Source organism: Anguilla anguilla, chromosome 18 (assembly GCF_013347855.1).
Source record: "Anguilla anguilla isolate fAngAng1 chromosome 18, fAngAng1.pri, whole genome shotgun sequence".
NCBI classification, from domain to species: Eukaryota; Metazoa; Chordata; class Actinopteri; order Anguilliformes; family Anguillidae; genus Anguilla; species Anguilla anguilla.
Genome location: NC_049218.1, coordinates 17497639 through 17520065, shown reverse-complemented (window position 1 = coordinate 17520065; position 22427 = coordinate 17497639). Strand labels below are relative to the sequence as shown.

The 22427-nt window shown below is 44.1% G+C and overlaps 2 protein-coding genes across 2 annotated transcripts; one reads left to right on the top strand and one right to left on the bottom strand.

The window, feature by feature from the left end:
• Positions 1 to 107: 107 nt before the first annotated feature.
• Positions 108 to 8123, top strand: LOC118218344 (L-threonine ammonia-lyase). Its single transcript, XM_035400941.1, has 12 exons — positions 108 to 326; positions 462 to 618; positions 2294 to 2699; positions 2949 to 3065; positions 4271 to 4512; positions 4877 to 5042; positions 5477 to 5576; positions 6088 to 6163; positions 6270 to 6395; positions 6629 to 6796; positions 7742 to 7799; positions 8025 to 8123. The coding sequence occupies exons 1-12, from the start codon at positions 143 to 145 to the stop codon at positions 8121 to 8123; spliced, it is 1899 nt and encodes a 632-aa protein (XP_035256832.1). The 5' UTR covers positions 108 to 142.
• Positions 8124 to 10562: 2439 nt separating this feature from the next.
• Positions 10563 to 13947, bottom strand: tmem254 (transmembrane protein 254). Its single transcript, XM_035399584.1, has 4 exons — positions 13820 to 13947; positions 12322 to 12425; positions 11772 to 11831; positions 10563 to 11200 (listed from the first exon to the last, which is right to left on the bottom strand). Exons 1-4 carry the CDS (start codon positions 13904 to 13906, stop codon positions 11077 to 11079), a joined length of 375 nt encoding a protein of 124 aa, XP_035255475.1. The 5' UTR covers positions 13907 to 13947; the 3' UTR covers positions 10563 to 11076.
• Between the last annotated feature and the right edge of the window lie 8480 nt (positions 13948 to 22427).

Here is a 22427-nt window from a genome sequence, read left to right as displayed (position 1 = left end):
CGCACCTGGAGACTCATACAGGAACACACACCTGGAGACTCATTACACACACACCTGGAGAGTCATACACACACATACGTGTGCTTGAGAAGGATAGAGGAGTTTGGGACTGCATTCTGCTATCCCCCTGGAACTCTACAGAATGAACTTCGCTGCCCAGTTCTTCTACTACACTTTCCAGAGCGATGGGACCCCCTGGAAGGCCAGCTTCAGCGACAGTGAAGAATGCGACCCCTTCTGGCAAAGGTGGGAAACTGCACCCCCAGACTGCAAAGAGCTTCGCTCTCCCCAGTGTCTCCTGGACACCCCAGCACCCCTCATTCCAGGTCCCGTAGCACTGCCCGAACCTCTACCTCCTCCTCCTCCTTCTCATCCTCCTCCTCCACCTCTTCCTCATCCTCCTCCTCCTCCTTCTGAGATTCCACCTCCTCCTCGTACTCCTTCTCCAACTCCACCCGTAGATGCAGCACCTCCACCTCCAGAGGTTGTAGAGGCTGTTCCTCACCCCCAGGACAGCCTCCAATGCCCCACGCCTAGCCCTCCTCTACCTGCCTTCCAGAGCCTGGTGGGGCTCCTCCTTCGCTTGGCCCTGTCCTTCATCCTGCTCTTCTTCTGCAGGTAAAATATTCCCACCTCCAGCTCAGGAAATAAGAGGACAGAAACAGAGCCTGAGTCGGAATTGTAAAGGCGATGTTGAAGGTACTAAAAAGAGAGGAGAGATAAAAGGAGAAGCAACAGAAAATGGAGATAGGATAGGAGTGAATGATGGAGTGAATGTGAAAATGAGTGGTGGAAAAAGAAAGGCTGGGGCTAAAAGTTTTGGGTAAATGCAGTGAACACAGAAGGGGTGGTGACGAGAATAGCATTGGGGGAAAGGTTGCAAAGCAGAACCGTAAACATGGGCGGGTTACAACTGGAAGTCAGTCCCCTGGACTCCATCTTGTGGTCGCCTTTAGTATTGCTGGCTACATGCTCTTGACTGTCATACACAGTAAAAAGGAGGAAGACTGAACTGATGCATATTATACAGTCTAAGAAACAATTGTATGTATAATGAATGCCTGTCCATCATCACTCTGTTTTCCCTGCAATGGTTAAGTTATCTTTCTTTCTTACATGAAAGCTTAGTCATATGACATTTTCATTTAGGACAGATCAGGCCAATTTCATGAACACGCTGTTCACTATTTGTTAATTCAGTCATATCACATTTTGGAAGGTTTTTGATCCTGAAACTGAACAAAAATCTCGAACTGTGGAACTGAGCAGACCCCTGTCTGGGGGAGTGAGAATGAGAGAGCTGAATGGAGAGAATAAATGGACTGCATTTATATAGCACTTTCCCCAGAAACTACGGTAACACAATCCACTTTACAATTAATGCCTCTCATTTACCCATTCACGCGCACACACACACCAATGGCGAAAAGAGGCTGTTTTACTGAATGGACCCAGATGCTCCTGTTCCTGCTCACTACTTTATCACTGTTTGACCTGACAAGCCTCTGGGGGGAGTGGGGTTAGAGCCTGACCTGGTGACATCATCATGGGGGCAAGGCACAGAGCTTATACATATATGTAGCTTATACATACATGTAAGATACACTTCGACATTAGCTTAGCAACCATGACTTTTCATTCATTATACACATGAGCTCCATAATGTTTGTGATGAAGACATATATATATTTTTTGGCTCTGTGCTCCATAATTTTATATTTGTAATTAACCAATTCACATGTCATTAAAGTGCACATTCTCAGCTACGATTTAAGGGTTATACATTTTGGTTTCACCATGTAGAAGTCACTGCATATATTTATACATAACCCCCCATTTCAGGGCACCATAACATTTGGGACAAATGGCTTCAGAGGTGTTTTTGATTAGTCAGGTGTGTTCAGTTGCTTCCTTTGTGCAGCTATAAGGTAGCTGTCAGTATCTAGTCTTGATTCTAGGCTTTTGATTGCCTTTGGAGTCTATTATTGGTTTTTGCCATCATGAGGACCAGAGTTGTGTCACTGACAAGGAATCCATTATGAGGCTGTCTTGCAGTGAGTGCCGCATCTCTAATTAAATCTGCTCACAGCATCATTTTAAGGTAGCATCATTTAACATTAGCTCAGTTACTGTGCAGCATTCATTATTTTGCATCCATGCATTCATTCAAGCAACCACTAAACCTAAAAGTGATACATCTGTAATGTGCAAGAATAAATTAAATGTATTAGTTATTATATGGGGTTAGAGGTACACGCCCATTTTCCTCCTCCATTCTTCTTCCCTTTACCAGTGTGGAGGAGCGAATAGGAGGCCAAAGGAAGAACAGTGCCCCGCTGGATGGGCGGGGCCATCAGGATGGATCTGTCATGAATGGCTGCCTGGCCCGCAGGACCACGCCCATCCACCCGGAGCGGCTGAAGGACTTTGGGGAGGAGGAGTATCTAAACGGGGATGTGCGGACTCGGGAGAACAAGGTAGTGGATCAGCTTGCGCCCCAGCTGATGTCAACGCCCAAACCTGCCAAAAAGCGGGACAGCGAGATCAAGGCCCCACCAAAACCCAAGACCCCACCCAAGACACCGCCTAAGACCCCGCCCAAGGCCCCGCCCGAGGCCCCGCCCGTGCACCTGTGCTTCGAGGATATCAGTGCAGCCGCCTTCAAAATCCAGTCAGGGCTACAGAAGACCCCCTGCACGGTATGCCATACACAGCCGTCCCTGTATTGTTCCCTTTACTGAACTGTCCAATCACTGCGATTCCTTTACTGAGCCATCCAATCACTGTGATTCTTTACTTAACTGTCCAATCACTGTGATTCCTTTACTGAGCTGTCCAATCACTGCAAACTGCGCACCTTCCGCTGGGCTGTTAGGGGAGCAGTTCTGTGTTTCTGTGTAACAGCAGACCGGACAGAAGGTGATCCCTGTCCTTCTCCTCTTTCTCAGTATTCCCGCCTGTCCAAGCAGTACGGCATGGAGATCTTCCTGAAAAAGGAGCACCTGCACTACACAGGGTCTGTGAAGGAGAGAGGGGTGCTGTACCTCCTCACCTCCCTCAGACAGGTAAGCCTGCCTCACTGCCCCGCCCCATTCACCTGAGAAACCCTGAGGTGCTCCTTACTGTCACACGATGGAATAGTAGCATTTGCTTTAAACTTAGAGTTACCTGTTTTTTTTCAAAATGTTCGCGCTTCTGCTCTGACTGATGATGCTAACACTGCTTCTATTCGTGTCCCAAATGCACTTTCCTTTGAGAGGGTTGCCTAGTTACAGCAGCCTTTGGTTTTTTCTGGTCTCTTTATGGCCCTCCTAGTTTTCTCCCTGCTGGTGCAGGTGTCACGGAGCGAGCTTCTGGCTCCAGTGAAGCTGAGGGGTTCTGCTCCCTGCCATGGTCATTACGTGTGCCCAGGTCTTAAATTTAAATGGCGGCGTGACGCTATGGCTCAGTTATTTCCTCGCTGGGGATTAACTCCTGCATCGGTTTGGCTGCCTTGCCATTGCCTCTCCCACAGGTGGAGGGTTCCCATAAATAACTTTCAATCCCTTTTAGGAACAGAATGTTCTGGAGAGAGACAGCCATGATCATTAGTTCCATCCGTTCTGTTTTTTCAATTACTGAGCTAGGGCAGATGACGAGCTGCAAATTGCTCTTGAAAGTAAATTGTTGTTGGAAGGGAAATTCACCAAATGCGAGGAGGGAAAAGTTCTTTGCATTTGCGAATGCAGGCAGAAAAGTTTTATTTAATCTTAACTTCCCCTGTGAACTTTGATTTGATGGAAGTGACGACATATAGTGCCTAAAGTGGTTAACCAGTTTCTTCAGTAAATATCAATTAAATTAAATTATGTTTTGTTTGTATAGCATTTTCATCTTCACAGGTCCCACTGAGAAGGCAGTGGCAAAGAAAATTACTATCCAAATCCTGGGTATAAAATGTAAACAGTGCATGCTTCTCTGGAAAACGGGCTTTGCTAAGCTAATAATTAACCCAAAAACATATTATGTGCATGTGTGCATGCATGCGTGTGTCTGTGCATGTGTGTGTGCGTGCATGTGCGTGTGTGTGTGCATGCGTGTACCTGTGCATGTGTGTGCATGCGTGCATGTGCATGTGTGTCTGTGTGTGTGTGTGTTGTTGAACAGTGAGTGTGTACATGGATGCACATGCGTAAATACTTGCTTTATTCACCATTGCCAGGCAGGGATGTGCTGATGTTTGTGCAGATTGCTGCATACTAAAGCAGTGACTGAGTCCTGTAAATGGCAGGAGCAGCAGAGGAAGGGGGTGATCGTGGCGACAGACAGTAACTTCTCCATGGCGGTGTCGCACCACGCTGCCGACCTGCGCATCCCTGTCTTCGTCATCATGCCGGCCGGCAGCTCCCCGGCGCGGCTGCGCATATACCGCGACTACGGCGCCATGGTGATCTCCTACGGCAGCACGCCGCAGCACTCCCAGAACCACGCCCGACACTTGGCCAAGGAGAACGACTACCTGTACCTGGAGGAGTGAGTCTGTCATCTGCACCTCATTACACTACCCTCTGCACACACACACACACACACACAAAATTATACAAAACCATCTTAACACGTAACATACTATACAAACCTTTTGAATTTATACTATTTTGTAATGAACAATTTCATTGAATTAATGTTCCTTTCTTTTCCATTGTTCATTGCTGTCATTACATTTCACACAAATTCTTTTGAACAGGATGCTGTTGGAATACCTCTCCATCGCACTCCATTGTACGTTCTTAAGTGTGTGCTCTCTCTCTCTGTCCATCTCTCTCTCTCCCTCTCTCTGTCTGTCTCTCTCTCTGCCTCTCTCTCTCTCTCTCTCTCTCTCTCTCTCTCTCTTTCTCAGAGATGACAGTGCAGTGTACATGGCGGGGCTGGGTACGGTGGGGATGGAGGTCTACGAGCAGGTGCCCAGGCTGGATGCGGTCATCCTGCCTGTGGGAGGGAACTGCAGCCTGCTGGCAGGTGCTGCGGCAGCCCTCAAGCACATCAACCCCCGAATCGCTGTCATCGTGAGTCACCTGTGTGTGCTGTGTCACCTGTGCACTGTAATACCTGTGTGTGCTGTTTCACCTGTGCACCACGGTACCTGTGTGTGCTGTGTCACCTGTGCACTGTAATACCTGTGTGTGCTGTGTCACCTGTGCACTGTAATACCTGTGTGTGCTGTGTCACCTGTGCACTGTAATACCTGTGTGCTGTGTCACCTGTGCACTGTAATATCTGTGTGTGCTGCGTCACCTGTGCACCACAATACCTGTGTGTGCTGTGTCCCTGTGTAAAATATTACCTGTGTGTGCAGTGTTACCTGTGCATCATAATACCTGTGTGCTGTGTCTCTGTGTAAAATATTACCTGTGTGTGCAGTGTTACCTGTGCATCACAATACCTGTGTGCTGTGTCTCTGTGTAAAATATTACTTGTGTGCTGTGCCCGTCTCTGTCAGGGAGTTGAGCTGGAAGATTACCCTGTCCTTCTCCAGTCTCTTAAAAACGACTGTCCTGTCAAAGACCTCTACAGCTCCCCCAACAGGAAGCTCTATGGAGGTACAATTTCTGTCTAATCTCCTCAGCACCTTCATCCCTTCATTACTTGGTCTGTTTAGCTGTTACATTCTGGCCTGATATTACTGGCATTCGGCTGACATTTTCAGCTTGTTGATCTCTTGACTTCTCTAGCTGATTGTTCTGTGGGTGCTCAGATGTTGATGCCAGTAGAATCTATAAGGCCAACAGATACTCTGCATTTTTAACATTGAATGATCAGTCCCAACTGTTGTTAAACATTTACAGTTGGATGTATACTATGAATATTTATGAAGGGATGTGGCCAAGTACAGTACTGTTGCACCGGGTGTTCTGTACTATGGTTATATAGCACTGAAAACTCCTGTTCCCAACCAGAACATACTGTTGTTTAGACATAGGAAGGATAGGTCAGTAATGGAGCAGCCGACCATCTGGTAAAAATATAGAATCTGTGATGCTGGATTTTTGCTTTCACCTGTGACCTTTGACTGTTAACCTACAACCTTTTCCTCACACATTGTTGCTTCAGACTTGGTGGATCCTCCCCTGGGTGGACATGCATTTCAGCTGGCCAAGAAGCTGGTGGACAAAGTAGTCTCTGTGAGGTACTGCCCCACCCCAATTCAGCACCCCATTTCCCTCTTATGAGCCGTCTCTCTCCCCGGAACCGCTCACCCCTCATCTCTCCCTCACCCCGCCTGTCTCCGGCAGAGAGGAGGAGGCTCTGGTGGCCATGCTTCGGTTCCAGGAGTACGAGAGGTCCACTGTAGACGCCGAAGGGGCCATTGGACTGGCTGCCATCTTAGCTGGGAAGCTGCCCGAGCTCAAAGGAAAGAGGTGAGATCGGTGACAATAACCACTTACTGACTTGTTGCATTAAAATGGACAATACTGCTTAATTATGGTGTGGATATATTTTATTTCAGTTCATTTCCTTAGTTATATGTTTTGTGATATTGATACATGCTAATGGTAAAACAGGCTGAAAATGATATGAGATCATCTGAATCAAGTCCACCTCTCCATTGCCCCCTGTCCCCCACCCCTCTCTCTCTCTCTCTCTCTCTCAGGGTCTCAGTGGTAGTGAGCAGTGCTAACATGGAGCTAGGCGTTATCAGGAAGTGTGTGGAGCGGGCCCTGGTTCTTGACGAGCAGGTTGTACGGTTTACGGTGGAGCTTGGGGACTTGCCTGGTGACATGGCCAAGCTGCTGGACATTCTGGCCAGAGAGGACGTCAGGTAAGCTGGGTGTAGCAGCAGAATCAGATCCTGAACTGGAAGAAGATAATTACTACTTACTATAACTACAGAGACATAGCCCTGCAGGAAACCCGGGTTTTACTCACAGCTGAGCACTTGGAGAACAGGTATAAATCCGTAGATAAGGGTGCAATGTAGTCCAGGAAACTCAGCTACCTCACTTCCAAAATAAAGCATCTTTGTGCCATGGCACTAACCATGCATTAGGTCCTGTAGGGAGGCAGGCTAGTGTGAGCATTTACATGAGACATACTCATACTATACATTTTGTTACCATGTGCAACAAAGCACACTGAAATCTTATCAGTTATTGGTCTGATCCCTTATTTAATAAGAAAGCACTGTGTGAAATAATAACCTTTTTGTGGCCAATTAACAATGTCACACCTGGTTAAAAATGCAAGAGTTTTTTTGAAGTTTTTTCATTCTGGCACATTCTGATTAGAGAACCTCTCTGTTGGCCAAGCCCTGTACAGAAGCATCTGCTAGTGTGAGAGGCTGCGCTCGGTCAGTGACCCAGCTGCAGCTTTGCCTCGTGTGACCCCTGACCCCTTCTGTCCAGGGCTCTCTGCTCTGCCTTCCTCTTGCACTGCATCACTTCAAACCACAAGTGCTACAGCAGTCAAAGATGTGCTGAAGCAGGGTTTGTTTTAAGCAGGGTAACATTATGCTGAAGTAAGCCTGAGGTTATGGCCAGCAGGAAGGAGCACTGGGGTAGCTATATTCCCTGTTCATCACATACCCCTTCCCCTAATCATTTTCCCAATCTCTTTATATTCCTAACTTTCTTTGCCTCTCCCTTCTCCCCTCCCCCTATCTTTTCTTCATAACCTCAGCGTCTTCTTTCTCCATCTTTCTTTCCCAATCACCCTCTCTTTCTTCTCCCTTCTTATCTGCGTATTCCTGTGCCTCTCTCTTTCTCAGGTTGCTCAGTGTGTGTCACCGGAGACACAGCGACAGATCTGATCTCTTTAAAGCTCAGGTGAGGGTACACTCCTCCTTCTGTGACCCCTCTATCGCTATGGAAACCAGGGTCAGCAGCCATTTGACTCTGTGACTGATTTGCGGGCTGAGTTGGTGCAGTGAGATGAGTTGTGTAGACTGGAAGTAATGAAGTAATCTTTCCTCCAGTCCAGGTCTGATGTGTTTGGTGGAGGAGAACAGGATGCGATCTGACTGAACACTGAGTGAGATGCTTGTTTTACAGGTGGAGTGCGTGGTGGAGATGCGGGACAAAACACAGAGTTCTCAACTGCGAACCACACTCTCCGAGCGTTATCCGTCCCTGTGCTGGCTGGATCGATGACCTCTGGGTGTTCAACACTGTGCACACAAACACACACATATACACAGAGCATACATACTGAACACACACACACTAAACAGACACACATACACACACATATACACAAAGCATACATACATAAACACACATACACTCACATACATACACACACACACACACACACTAAACAGACACAGATACACTCACTCACACACACTAAACAGACACACATACACACAGAGCATACATACATAAACACACATACACTCACATACACGCACACACACACACACACACACTAAACAGACACACATACACACACATATGCACAAAGCACACATACTAAACACACATACACTCTCACGCACTAAACAGACACACACACACACACACACTAAACAGACATACATGCGCGCACATGGGCACACACACACTAAACGTCCATACACAGAGAGCTTACATACAAAACACACTCACACTAAACCAGTGATATTCATTCCTGGTCCTGACAGGCCGCAGGGTCCGCTGAATTTTTTGTTACTCAGCACTTAATTCAATTTAGTGCAGTCAATCAATTAAAGCAGTCAATTACAATTAATTCACCAGACCTGGTTTCTCGGATCTGAATTAGTTGCTGGTATTAAGGTGAAAACCAAACCCACCAGGACCGCCAGGACCAGGAATGAAGGTCACAGCACTAAACACACACACACACCCTCTCGTACACACACAAATAGGCATGTGCACATGTGCTTAGAGCAGTCAAATACTCTTAGGTAGAGACCATAATGCAGACATTTGCATTTACTCAGTATACTTTTATTTGGAACAGGAGATTTTCTGTCATAAAAATATTTTGTGGAAATTGTAAAAAAATATTTGAGACTAGGATAGAGGGTGTATCTTGGGGTTTCTTGTGGCATAATGCTGTTTTGCAAGTTACTGTAAAATCTGGTATGGGCCCACATTTTTTTATGTCAGGACTCAGGGACACAATTTGATGCAAACTACTGTGTTAAACACGCCACTTTACAGTGCCCCTGAAATTGCAGAGGAAACACTCCAGATTTTTACAGGAATTATTATGTTAAAGCATTGTACATAATTATTGTTTGTATGTGTGTGCTGGAAAGAAAATATAAATATATTCTAGTTTGTAGATTGTTATCGGTATTTTATTTACCGATTTGCCATTTAATAAGGAAAATTACTGAAGATATTTGAAAATTGATTTCCATGCAAAAAGGATATACTATAGGACATCAGATCCTGTAACTTGCAGTGGGTGATAGGACACCAAGATGCCTACTTACATTATCCTGTTCAACTCAGTGGTAAAAGAAACAGGTACTGAAATAGAAACAAGCCAGCCAAAGGTGGCCATGGTCCAACTGGCTGATCCTCTTACCTCCTTCAGAGGGCGAGAGAAAGAGAGGGAGAGTGATGGAGAGAGAGAGAGAGAGCCTGAAATGAAAAGTGTTACCTGTGCTGAAGATACCATCCTTCCGATTAACGGCTGGAGACAGTGCTGAGCGAGAGATGGGAGATTAACGGGGACTAATTCCCCTAAGTTTGTTAGTGAAGGACGACCTGACCCTGCTGGTCTTAGTGCGTAGTGCCCGGGCACAGATCACCGCTTCTCCTTCCTGGTCTGGGCGAAGGCGGTTTCCACACCATGCAACCGCAGCTCGACCCAGCGAATCAGTCACACTGGAGCCACTAGCACAATAGCCAACAAAAAAACCTTGTGGTCTTGAAAATCTATTTTTAGCAACGATGCTGGTAAAGAGCTTCAATTATTTCTGCAGAAAGTGCTCTAGCCAAAAATGTGCTGATATTCTGTACATGCTGCCTCTACTGAGCGGCGCACTCAAAAGACTGTGAGCTGAAAATTTGTTGTTGACAGTGTGACTAACATATTTTATTACTGGGCAAAGGCTGCTTTTGATTCTGAATGATGATTATTTTCACCCAAGGCATGTATAAGACTGGGACAGTAGCCGAAGCCTAGAGTGGAACTGGGCCTTGAGACCTGATGGTCTGCAAACCTAGCGTGATTACTGCCTCTCCACGCGGCCTACCGTGTCCAGCACTGCGCCGCGGCATCCAGGTGAGAGCACACCTCTGGGCCCGCACAGATAGAGGCCTCCCAGGGAGCCGCGTAGCTGACCAATGAGGAGACAGCTGGTAAGAGGCTTTCACTGAGCGGCCTGGTGAACGGGAGTCAATAAGACAACCCCTTAAAAGAGCGCTTTGTGCTATCTCAGTTTTGCAGGGCGTATTGAAGCTAAACGCATGCAGAGGTTTCGCTGACGATTACTGGATGGCTTTTCCGCCGCAGACCTTATGTTCCGGTTGGACATCGGTGTTCAGAGATAAATGCAGGCAGGGGTAGGCACTAATGGTCATTGTTGTGTGAAAATGCTAAGACCCACTGCTTAAAGATAAGATCCACTTTAATTGAATGTTCACAGCATCCGGTCTTTATTCAAGCCCTACAGCTACCAGAATTTTTTTTTTTAAACATAAAATGAAATAACAAAATTCACACAATCAACACACTTGTCATCAATTTACACCAAATTTTAGTGTTATTTTTGTTGGATCATTTTTAAAATACTTTTTAAAATTATTTTTGGGGTAATCTTTAGCAGTGTCTTCAAGCTCTCAAGCAGTACATAAGGAATGGCTCCTAAAAGTGTCCTGCTGGTACATGTAAAAAGGTGGCTACTCCCTCCACGGGGAGAGAATGTGTGTGCATACTTATTGGCCAAACCGTATTGGTGGCCATGGTTCCAACTGGTTGAGAATTCAGGGTGCCTTGGTACTTGGCTCAGTTATCTTGGAACCGATTGGTTGATGAATCAGGGTGGTCTTGTTGGTCTCGGTACCGCTTGGTCAAGCTTTCAGAGTGGCCTCACTAATCTTGGTACTGATTGGTCAGAGTGTTTGGACCCATAGGATTCCACTGGTCTCACTGCCGTTTGGGGCGGGGATCAGGCTTGTATTTTAGCAGCAGGATCAAAGAGGCAAAGCCAAACAGGAAGGTCTGCAGGAACCACAGGCCTCGAGTCGTCAGACTGTCCACTCCTTTATCACTGTGGAGATGCAAACAGGAAACAGTCACTATCTCTATGCTCCCTACCACCAAAAACAAAAACTGCTGCAGAAAACTAGATTACTGCTCTCCCATGCCCCCCTGTGGTACAAACTAAATTAGTTTTTGATTAATTTATCCTTCTGAATGGCTTGGAGTCCTTTTTACCCAATTAATAACAATTCATTTAAAAAAACAGGTTTTTCTTCAACGTACACAAGTTGACCCCCACAGCCACCTCTGACAACTGAAGCATAAAACCAATGTAACTTTTCATAATTAGATACATATAAATGCAGTACATGTACTACAGTAGCAGGTTTGTGTAAGGCCGTTCATCTTGTCAAAGTAATTCACTTCATTTAATCATTATTTCATTTTGCTTCTAAAGATGACTGATACCAGATGCATCTGCATTCTATTCACAACTTCACTGTGAGAACAACATCTGTGGTCACTGTGGCCAACCCCAGACAGACAGGAAACTGGGGGCTGCTCAGTAGCCTACAGACTTGGGGCAGTGGGGTGCAGCGCGCCATAATGAGCGGCTTGCTCCGGAATGGGAGCCTTACCTGCAGACCTTCAGGCTGTAGAGGGCTTCAGCCACATGCACGAGCCAGGCCATCCACCAGCTGCAACACAGGACAGCAGCGGTCAAACCCCAGGCTTATGGATCCTTTATGACATCATAACGCCACCCTCCCATTCAGGGTAGCTCGCCACATTCCAAATGTTCCCAACATTCCACCAGCTTTGTCTTGCTTTTAAACATGAACTGTAAAAAATGAACGGAATGCTTTGCTACCATTCAGTCAGACCATAATCCATGTTATCATCTGGACACTTCAAATGTGATAAGTAGAGGAAAGGTCACTCTAACTAATGTTAACATCTAAAATCTAACAAATTACAGTAAGTAGGACAGTTCTATTGTTGTAGAGCCTGGGAGTGTGGCACTGGTGTGGCACTGTGTCCCTGAATTCTGACATCAAAAAAAGGGGCCCGTACTGAAGACAGTCCTCTTTGGTGAAAAAGAATAGCCTATGTAGAGATATGACATGTGATTATTGTACACACATACCCAATGCAGCGTGGTATGATTTTTAAAAGACAGGCACTCACCCAGTGTACAGGAGAGGGTAGTGATTTTCAAGCAGGTATTTGGACAGTGATCCCAGGGGACCCAGCATGTCAAAGGGTATCTGCTCTGGCCAAAACACTGTGCACTAGAACACACACCCCCCCACACACACACACACACACACACACACCATCAGCTCTGTACAATGCCTACAGAAACACCCATACAAAGGCAAACATGCAGCGAAAAGCTCCAGCACAAACTGTCTGACACTTATTCAACAGATAAACCTTTATCCGACAAGATAAGCGAGGAGACTTGAGTCGACATTCTGATATGCGCAGATCCTTCAGCGGGGAAAATAATCTCTTCTGATTAGTACAGCACTCCACAATCTTCAGGACGCTGAATGCACAGATGGCCCAAGGCAGTTATCACAGTGCCTTCATACTAGCAGGGGATTACTGAACCTGGGTCACTATAACTGCAGATCTTTAACAATGTAGCTATGTGATCAATGTCCACAGATCAATCAGAGATCAAAGTCTAGCCTACTAGCATGGACACAGTTCCAGTCAAATAACACCTGAGGTAAACTCCCTGTGCTTGCACACCAACCACTGAAATCCCTTCAGCAATTTTCTGTTGCAAGATGAGGAGACTAGTAAAATGTTCAGGGATTTTAAGCGCCATGTGATGCAGCTGTGCTACAATGTACTGATTTCTTTCATTTCAGACTCATTTCCACACATTAATCTTGAAGAAAACAACTTGCTATGCAAGTGAACAGAAGGACACAACAGTGCTAAATAAGATCACAAAAGTGACACCGCCACACTTTTGCTTATTCCCAATATTTGAAAAAAAAAACCTTGAGCTTGAATTTCGTGAGAAAAAAAAAGATTTCGTTGTCTATAGAGACATAAAGATTCAGCGCAGACACAGATTAAACGTGAAAAATTCTCATTCTATGAAATGTAGCCTATACATTCCAATTTAGGATAAATGGGATATCACGGCTTGAAAAGTTGTACAAGAACAAAAACTGTAATCGTCTGTCACGTGTACATTTCATTTTATTTAAAAAAAAGAAAGAAAATGACTGGTTTTATTTCTGACATTTTCGACTTGCCATTTTACCTTTCTGTGTTACAACCTGTTAAAAATCTACAAATAATGTGCATTTGAAGCCTAGTCTACTGTTACTCCATGCACTATATTTGAATGGACCTGCCATAATAAAACAGTCAGCTAGAAAATACAATGGCGATCCGACTATGTGTGATACGCTACGTGTTGATGTATACTTTTGGAATCAGATCATGTCACAGTTTTTATTTATTTATTTATTTAATCTTCCTAAAATTAGCTACAGTAACGTGCTGGCTGGCGTTGTACGATGGGGCTCGCGCCAGCCGGAACCTGTTTGTGGTGACACAAGTTAGCTTACGAAGGCAACAAACCAAAGCAAGCACACACTCTAAAGACACTAAACAACTCAAAATGCGTTCTAACTTTACGATGGTCCAACGATCTTACCGTGTAATATCCCATGGAGAAAAAGATTACTGAAATCCAAAATAGACTTGGATTCTTGAAATACGCACATGCATCAGTCCTCGCCATGGTTATACAAGCGATGCAGTCCTACTGCCAAATATGCTCGATGTGCAATTATATGAACAGCGCCGACGAACCCAAAATATCATTTATTTTACAGTGCATAGTTAGAAATGACAATTCATAGGTGCATTCTTTTGCATTGTGTATGTTTGGCCATTACATGGATATTTATAATTTATTATTGATATTTAATGTGCAGCGATGCAGATATGGAAATGCATATGAACCAGGGCTGTAGCCTATTGCTAGGCTATCTTTTAATGATTTATTTTATCTGATCTTTTTAAAAAGTATTTTTATTTTGTTTGTTCCCCATCCCCTTGCATTACATACACATTCCATAACAGTTTTTACAATTTGTCTCACATGGCTAATTGCAATACGAGATCATAGGTTATAAAATTAAATTATGTTTATAATAAACAAAAATTATTAAAAAACAAAATGTATCTTTTTGTAGTTATTTCCTGGTAGATATGTCTAGTAAATCATCGTAGCCTACAGTACAGCATAAAACTACTACTATTTCAAAAAATTCTTATTCTTATACAAAAAAACCTTATTAGGCTACCAGTAATATAGCCTAATGATGACGTGTGTAAAGAAAATGAGGGGCGAAAGCGAAGTTGCAATGACAACCGACTTCGTTGTTTTTCGTGTTTATAATCTGTTCTCCGATGTGACATTATCGGGTTATTTGTTTATCAATAGGGCCAAAGTTGGTAGCATTTCCCAAGTTACATGCCTGAATTTGAACCTGTTAAACTTGCGTCCCCTTACAGCAAGCGTCTAGAGGAGGCTGTCAAATTGCTACTGTAAATACATCGGCCTCAACGATTAAGAAACAATTTTTATAAAAGGGAGTAGCCTACTAAATTCCATGTTGGAAGTAGTCGTGTTTGTGATCGCAGTGTGATTGACACAGAAAATGCATAATGAGGCTTGCATAAAAACGGGGATTAAAAAAGTGTTGATTTAAAATGATGCTTTTGAACACACTCACCCACTCAATACGATGAATCAAATGCTAACGATCTTATAAATCGTTCTGGACGAGCGAGGATTGATGAGTGGATTACACCGCTTTAATATGAACAGACATATTTTATTCGGTGTGAAGTGGTTGCTGATTAATACTTTGTTCTGCTTTTTGCAAGGTTGTCGATTGTCCTACAGCACTTAGTCTACACATTTTATCTAGAAAAACTGAAACAATTTATTACACTGAGAAACCACTATATTAACATACCCTCTGTGGCATATATTCAAACAAGTGGGCCTCTTCGCCATTTACATTTGTTGAGATATTGAAGATTTATTTTGAAAAAAATAAATAAAAAGTTACTTCATAAATGAATTCAAATAAAAAATTAACAACCTGCCTGCATGAATAATAATTGTAATGATAAAATATGCATAATTTTAGCTGTATTTTAAGGTTGTCAATCTATAAACTAGCAACTATTTATGATAAACTTATGTTGGCAGATATTTGAATTATAATTATAACCACTCATGTAAGCACACTATGTTAAATGATAAATAAATACTTAAATAAATAAAAGTTGATATTCTTCATAGTTTGCTCAAGGAAATCAATTTGTGTTTGCAAGATCTATCTTGCCAGTAGCAGAAACAACCAATTTAGACATTAGTCAATTCTCCCTTTAGAAATCAAAAACTGCAATTATGCTTTATAGTTTATAGATTGTATTTCAAGTTTGCGGTACTATTCTAGTAAATTAAGGCCCCAACATATTCAGTTCTCTCTGTTCAGCTCTAGATTCAACTCTAATTTTCAGTGTTTTATAGGCATAGGGAATGAGCTTTTTTTTATTTTTTTTTTAAAGATTCTGTGTTTGGTTCACTGTTAAGCTACACCAGGTCTTATGATAGTGTCTCTGTGTCAGGCAAGATTTGATTTTTAAATGGCAATTCTGTTTCCCCAGAGGTAACCAGCCAGGTACATTCAGTGGAGACTGTTCCCTCTGTTAAATTCAGAGAATAAAAAGCACCTTTGTTTTCAGCTTTGTATTTATTTATTTATTTATTTATTTATATGAAATGAATGCTGTTGAGTAAATGTGTGCTCATTGGCTGCGATGGCAGTGGGGCTGCACATGTCCGGACAGGCCAGGTTTCTGTGCATTGGGCCTGGCTGGGAGTGCCTCTCAGCTCCCTCTGTTTTCCCAGCTGAAGGGGGACCACACTGCCAGTGATCACAAGTTGTGACAATGCCAGAGTTAGTTATCCCTGTTTTAACACTTTTGATTGCCTGAATCTTTTGTTTTGTATTTGAATAGGGGAGAAACAGAAGTAGCAAAAAGGTTGTATTCAAGTTGCTTACACTGATTAGTGAGCAACATTTTACAAATGGCTACTTACATTGAGTTAATAATTGTAAGGCTTTTGTTTTATTGATTAAAATGGTTCAGGGTACTTGTTTACAGAGTAATTATAATGAAATACTTTATTGCATGACATTGAACTCTTTTCACAAGTGTAAATCTTTGTAACGAGGGACAGCTTAGTTTAATTTTAAATTAGTACTGGTTAGTTTAAATCTTTTATTTGTCATGCAACCTTTGCAAGTAATGTATTTACACACTATAGTTTTGTTTGTAAAAAGATGAATTCTATCCACATTTGTCATGAATGGTTATGCCTATATTGCCGATATACTATTGTAATTGTAATTTTAATTTGTCACAATATTTATCTATAATGTGTTTTCCTAATTTTTAACAAAATGGTCATCATTATTTTATAGCATATTTACTATCAACAGACATATGAATGCCTTCCTTAATGTATGCACTATTGTGTATGCACATAATGATTCAGTCCTTCCACAGCATGTGATAAAAGCAAAAAGCTGAATAAACAACACAAACATATGTAAAAATATGTAAATTCACACTAAGTGACTCACAAAAGCAATAAACAATCTGGTTGTTTGTCAAATGTGTTTAAAGTTACTAATTCTTACACTTGTACACATACTGACAAAGAACTCATGAGAGTTATTTAAAAAATAATAATAATTAGAATGTTCCTCTCATTAGAACATTTTGTTACCTGCATCACCAGGTGATGTTCTGAAGGAGGCAGTTGGAGGAGGTGTGGGGGAAGTGATGCGTTGATGGGGCTGGATTGGGAGATTTGTAAGGCGGCCAAGTGTGATCTTCCCTTCTGACCTTCAAAGGGACCCCCACCCCCAACCCATCGGCATCCCTACAAAGGCCCCAGCACTCAAAAAGCACTTAGCTGGTGGTGAGGAGGGTTTGTATAAAAAGGGGTGCTTCCAGACTGAGAGAACACCAGAGGTGTGTCTACACACAGAGAGAACTACATTTCCCTCAACTACTCCGAGACACCCTAACAGACAGCACCATGTGGAAGGACACTTGCAATGGTAAGGACTAGTTCATGCAGTAAAGAAATGAAGTTACCACAGCCAACTTTTGACCTGTGGAATATGGCTCTGTGGAAGCAATTTCAGGCTTCTGCTTCATATTCCACTAATCCCAGTCCTGAGAGAACACTCAGTGATGTTCTTTAACTAAAACCTTTTGTGACAAGTTGGCAAAAGTTACGAAGTCCTTAATTATTCAAAAAAATTCTAATGAATCTGTGAGAAGTAATCAAATTCTTAAGTGATCCTTATAACTTGTTTCTTGACAACCAAAATTATTTCTGCCAACTACAGTTTATATTCAGGTTGAGGCAAGGGCTGGCTGCAGGCGCATTGAAAGATGTACGAGCCTTCCTGAATTAATAATGTGCAGCGATCATACTGCATTGGCTAATATGGTGCAGCATTCCAAAATCGGGATGTGCAAAAATAACGGTAATATAGTTACAACTAAATATAGACAGATAAACTAGGCCTGCAGTAGCAATGGGAAGCTTATATCTTCATATGCATTCATGCTGAACTATTTCTAATTTCCCACTGTGAGTTGTGCTCTAATGTGGCTTGTGTCCCATGTTCTTTGATTCAGAAATTGTGAGACAGCAAGCCGCTGATGCCCCGTCTAGAAATGCCAACCGCCGGAAGAGAACCAGCTTCTCCAAGGAGCACGTGGAGCTGCTGAGGGCCACATTTGAGACAGACCCATACCCGGGCATCAGCCTGCGGGAGAACCTGTCCCAGACTACTGGGCTGCCAGAGTCCCGCATCCAGGTGAGCGCTCACATGCGAGTCCTGGGGCACCCCGGAAATGTGTGGCACCTGATAGCCTGTCAGGCTTCTGTTTGTCGAGTTTATCGTTTATTCTGTTTATCACCAGGCGATGTGCGCTCTTCTGTTTTTATCAACTGTTTTGGGAGATTAGAGGCTGACAACATGATGGCAAATGGCTGCTACAGGCTGAGAGATTAGACACAGACTGTATTCTGTATAGCCGCTGTGAATCACTTGAAAAATGATTAACCTGTCATTTGAAAGCTTTATCATTCCTATAAAAGAGTGACTATATGCAGCTGGAGGCCTAATGTTTGTTTGCTTGCTTGCTTCCTCCAGGTGTGGTTCCAGAACAGGAGAGCCAGGACTCTGAAGAACAAAACTGGCAAAAAGCTCTCCTGGCGGGGGGAGTCAGTGAGCCCCCAGCTCAGCCCTTGTACCCTTGACCAAACCCCACCTCCGCCCCCATACCACCGCACCACAGGGGTCCGGGGACCACAGCCAGGCCAGGCGGGGCTCCACGCCCAGCCTCTGCAGGCTCTGTACCTGGCTCAGGTGAAGGAGGAAGTGGAGGACAGCTGCTTCTATGGTCACTTCCTGCCCTTTAACGCCAAAGGAGCAGAGGCCACCTGGTTGTCGGGAGACGCTGGTCACTGGAACCCCCCCTGTGGGCCACGGCATAGCAGGCTCCCAGGCACCAGCTCCAGCCCCCCCCTGCAGAGCCCAGCACCCCACCAGCAGGTGCCAAGCAGCTGGGGCACGGGGTCCAACCACACGTCCCCGGACTCCCTGTGGAGCCCCCCTCCGCTGGAGGCCAGAGACTATGACCCCCGGCTCCGACAGGCCTTCCTGTTCCCCCAGCCCCTCAACCTGTGCGAGAACCCCGCTTTCCACCCCTCCCAGCCCGGGGGCCCCTCCTCGCCTGACTCTGGGTGCTGGGAGCTGGGGCAGGAGAACACGCCCCCTGCCGGCCTGATGTCCCAGTACAGTGGAGGCTGGGGTGGGCCTGTCTCCAAGCATCACCTGGAAATCCCGGGACTGCCCACCCACCTGGACGCCCCACTTCCGGAGCTGCCGGTGCAGTCGCTGCAGGAGATCCTGGGGGAGCTGGAGTCGGAGTCCAATTGGTGGAGACCCAGTGGTGGAGCTACCGTCCATGCAGAGGATAAGTTTATTTACTGCTGAAGACCAACTAGACTGGAGTGGAATAGCGAACCGTGCTAAAGTTCTTCACACCAAGCTTTCCAAAAACTCTGTTTCAGAAACAACATATATTTCTTCTTTATACATCCTTGGTAATGTTGTGATAATTGAATTATTGTAGATTATTAAATGTTAATATTATATTAAAAAAACAAAGTTGTAATGACATCACAATTGTAAACACATTACCATTTACAAGTTTTTAACCAAATAATATGTAAATAGGCGCTGAATCACAGTCTGTAGGGGATGTAGGACTAATGTGGATAGGTTCCTTCATTGAACTGTGTTTCTCAGCCACAGGTTTGTCTGTTTGGGGTGGTTAGGTATGAAATTGGTTGGGTAAAAGAGGGTGGGTGAACTAGACAGCAAGTATGTCTGTGGGGGGTTACTCTATCTTGGGTGAGGGTCCTCGTCTATGTTAAATTACTACCCTGAGGGTAAATTCAAATATTGCTATTTATATTTTCCCACTGACATGCATATCAGAGGAATATTTAAATTTTATTTCTGCACTTGTATATCAATAAACCTTTTTTTATAATATATATCATTTTTTGTTTTGAAATTGTTATTGTTTGCTTGAGTATTTAAGATGCGAGAACTACAACTGGACATGATTGCGATACCTTTGTAAACATCCACACCTGTATTTTATACAAATAAATATGCATATATTAACACTGTTGGACAGTAATTGTGACATTCTTACCTCCGGCTTCCCAGAGATTAAATGACACTTAGACAAGGAAACAAGCCAGAATTTCACAGGCCCCAACCCCTCCGATAAAGTGATCGCTTCCTTCTAGAGAGTTCTCAGTAAAGATAGAGAGCAGGAAAATGTGTCTATCATTTCTAAACATCCCCCACATATAAACAGCACTTCCTGAATGTGTTCATTGCTTTAAGCTTTGTGAGGATTGCTTTGGAGTGGGAGCCATAACTTCATCCACAAGATAAATTAAATTGTGACTGCATGAGTTTCAGCTGTGTCCCAATGCACCTCCTTTCTCTCTTTCATGCCAGTACCCGTCTCTATGCTGTTTTGCTGACATCATCATATGGGCCAAGTGAGCAAGAAAACAGCCAGGGGATGAGAGTGGGTGGGACATTAAAAATGTTCACTTGACACAGTCGCACTGCCAAGCTTTGCTGAACTGTTCTCTTTGAGAAAATACATGTTCACTTACAGCTTCTTAATTTAAATGGTATTGGTAAATGGACTGCATTTATATAGCCTTTTTTCCAAAGCGCTTTACAATTGATGCCTCTCATTCACCCATTCACACTCACACTCACACACCAATGGTGAAAAGCTGCCATGCAAGGTACCAATCAGCTCGTTGGGACCAATTAGGGGATAGGTGATTTGCTCAGGGACACTTCGACACGCCCAGGGCGGGGGATCGAACCGGCAACCCTCCGACTGTCAGACAACCGCTCTTACCTCCTGAGCTATGTCACCAGGTGGCAACTATTAATTTATGTGTCATATTCTGTACATTTAAACATTATTTTGCTATCTGTAAATTCACAAAACAACCTAACCTGGCTAGATACATCAGCTTTCAATCTTATTAGCCAGTAACCTGTAAATAAACCAGGCAAGCTAGCCACCCCAATGCATTTTCAATCTTACTACCTAGCCAGCTGAAAATTGATTTGCATCTTTATTGGGTGGGTCCTTGTCAGCAGGAAGACTGAACAGCTGACTTTCTTTGTTCTTCCTCTTTCACTCCTAATGAATGAAGGCTTTTGGCAGTCTAGCAATAGGGCTGTGCACCTCAGGTGACCTAGAAAGATGGAGGACTAAGTCTACACATGTCATTTGCTTCTGGTGTTTGTTTACCAAAGTCTAATTCAACAGACTAATTCAGAGGAACACAACACAAATTTTGCAAGAGTTACCACAGATGACTCAATGCTTTTATTCTCCAAGAACAAAGGCCTCAATTCCGACTTCAAGCGTATACCGTATCCTCTGAGCCCACTGTCTGCTCTCTCTTTTCGAACAGCTCGCGATTTTTGAATTTCAGTTGAAGTTTTCTTTGAAAGAGCCTTGGAGACAAAGAAGAAAGGGAGATGGGGCAGACAGAGATGTTTTGTCCAGCTGGATTTGATCAGCCAACAGTCCTGTGCGTGAGGAGAAGGTTCGTAGTGAGGTGGATGGGGAACGATAACTGCCATAGGAGATTCATCTGGGCCAGGATATTGCATTGTTTTATCATTCCAGTGTACAATAGCAACAACAGTACTGTCCTCCCTGTAATGGGGAGGCTCGTCCTGCTATAACCCTTAGTCTCCAGGTTATGGACGCGCTCAACAGGATGGTGTGGAAACTTGATTGTCATGGCCAACAATCCCCCGGGGTGGTGCAGGATTAGCTGTAGTGCCAGACAGGGAGAAGAGTTGTTGTGTACAAGTGATTTTGTTTTGGTGCCTGCAGTTTGGCTGCTCCAGCAGCATTTGAAGTGTGCTCCTCCTCCACCGACGGTGCTGCTCAGCAGTGCCCAGGATCACATGGAACTTGACCAATCCACAACCACCACCAGGACACACAGTTGCAAAGCGAAAATAAGCCTGTGCGCTGCCAGCACTCTCATTGGACAAGCGTGTATCACTGTCTGTGGCCTGCTGAACCCACTGAACCCCCAGATGGTTTAGCCAGCTGTGTATGTGTGTGTGTGTGTGTACGTTTTAGATGTGCGTGTATATATGTGCTTGTGTGCGCTTGTTTGTGCGTGTGTCTGTGTGTGTATGTGTGTGTGTTTCTGTTTATGTATCTGTGTGAGAGAGAGAGAGACAGAGCGAAAGAGAAAGGAAAAGATAAAAAGAGCTGACTGACAAGGGAAAATAGCCTGTGCAGTTTTTGTGAGGAGAGAAATCCAAAACAGGGGCATCCAGCACTAAATATAGCCAGATGAGGGAGCCTCATCACCTCAAGTTCTCCAATAAGAGTTCGCAGTTTGTCCTGCCTCCAAACCGCAGGGTTATAATATAATTGTTTGTTCTATATTCATCTGCAGGTGAGCTATAACTAACCCAGGTGTGACCTGCCCCCCAGGATCACATGGAACTTGACCAATCCATGACCACCATCAGGACACACAGTCATCCTCTTTCATTCCTTGCATT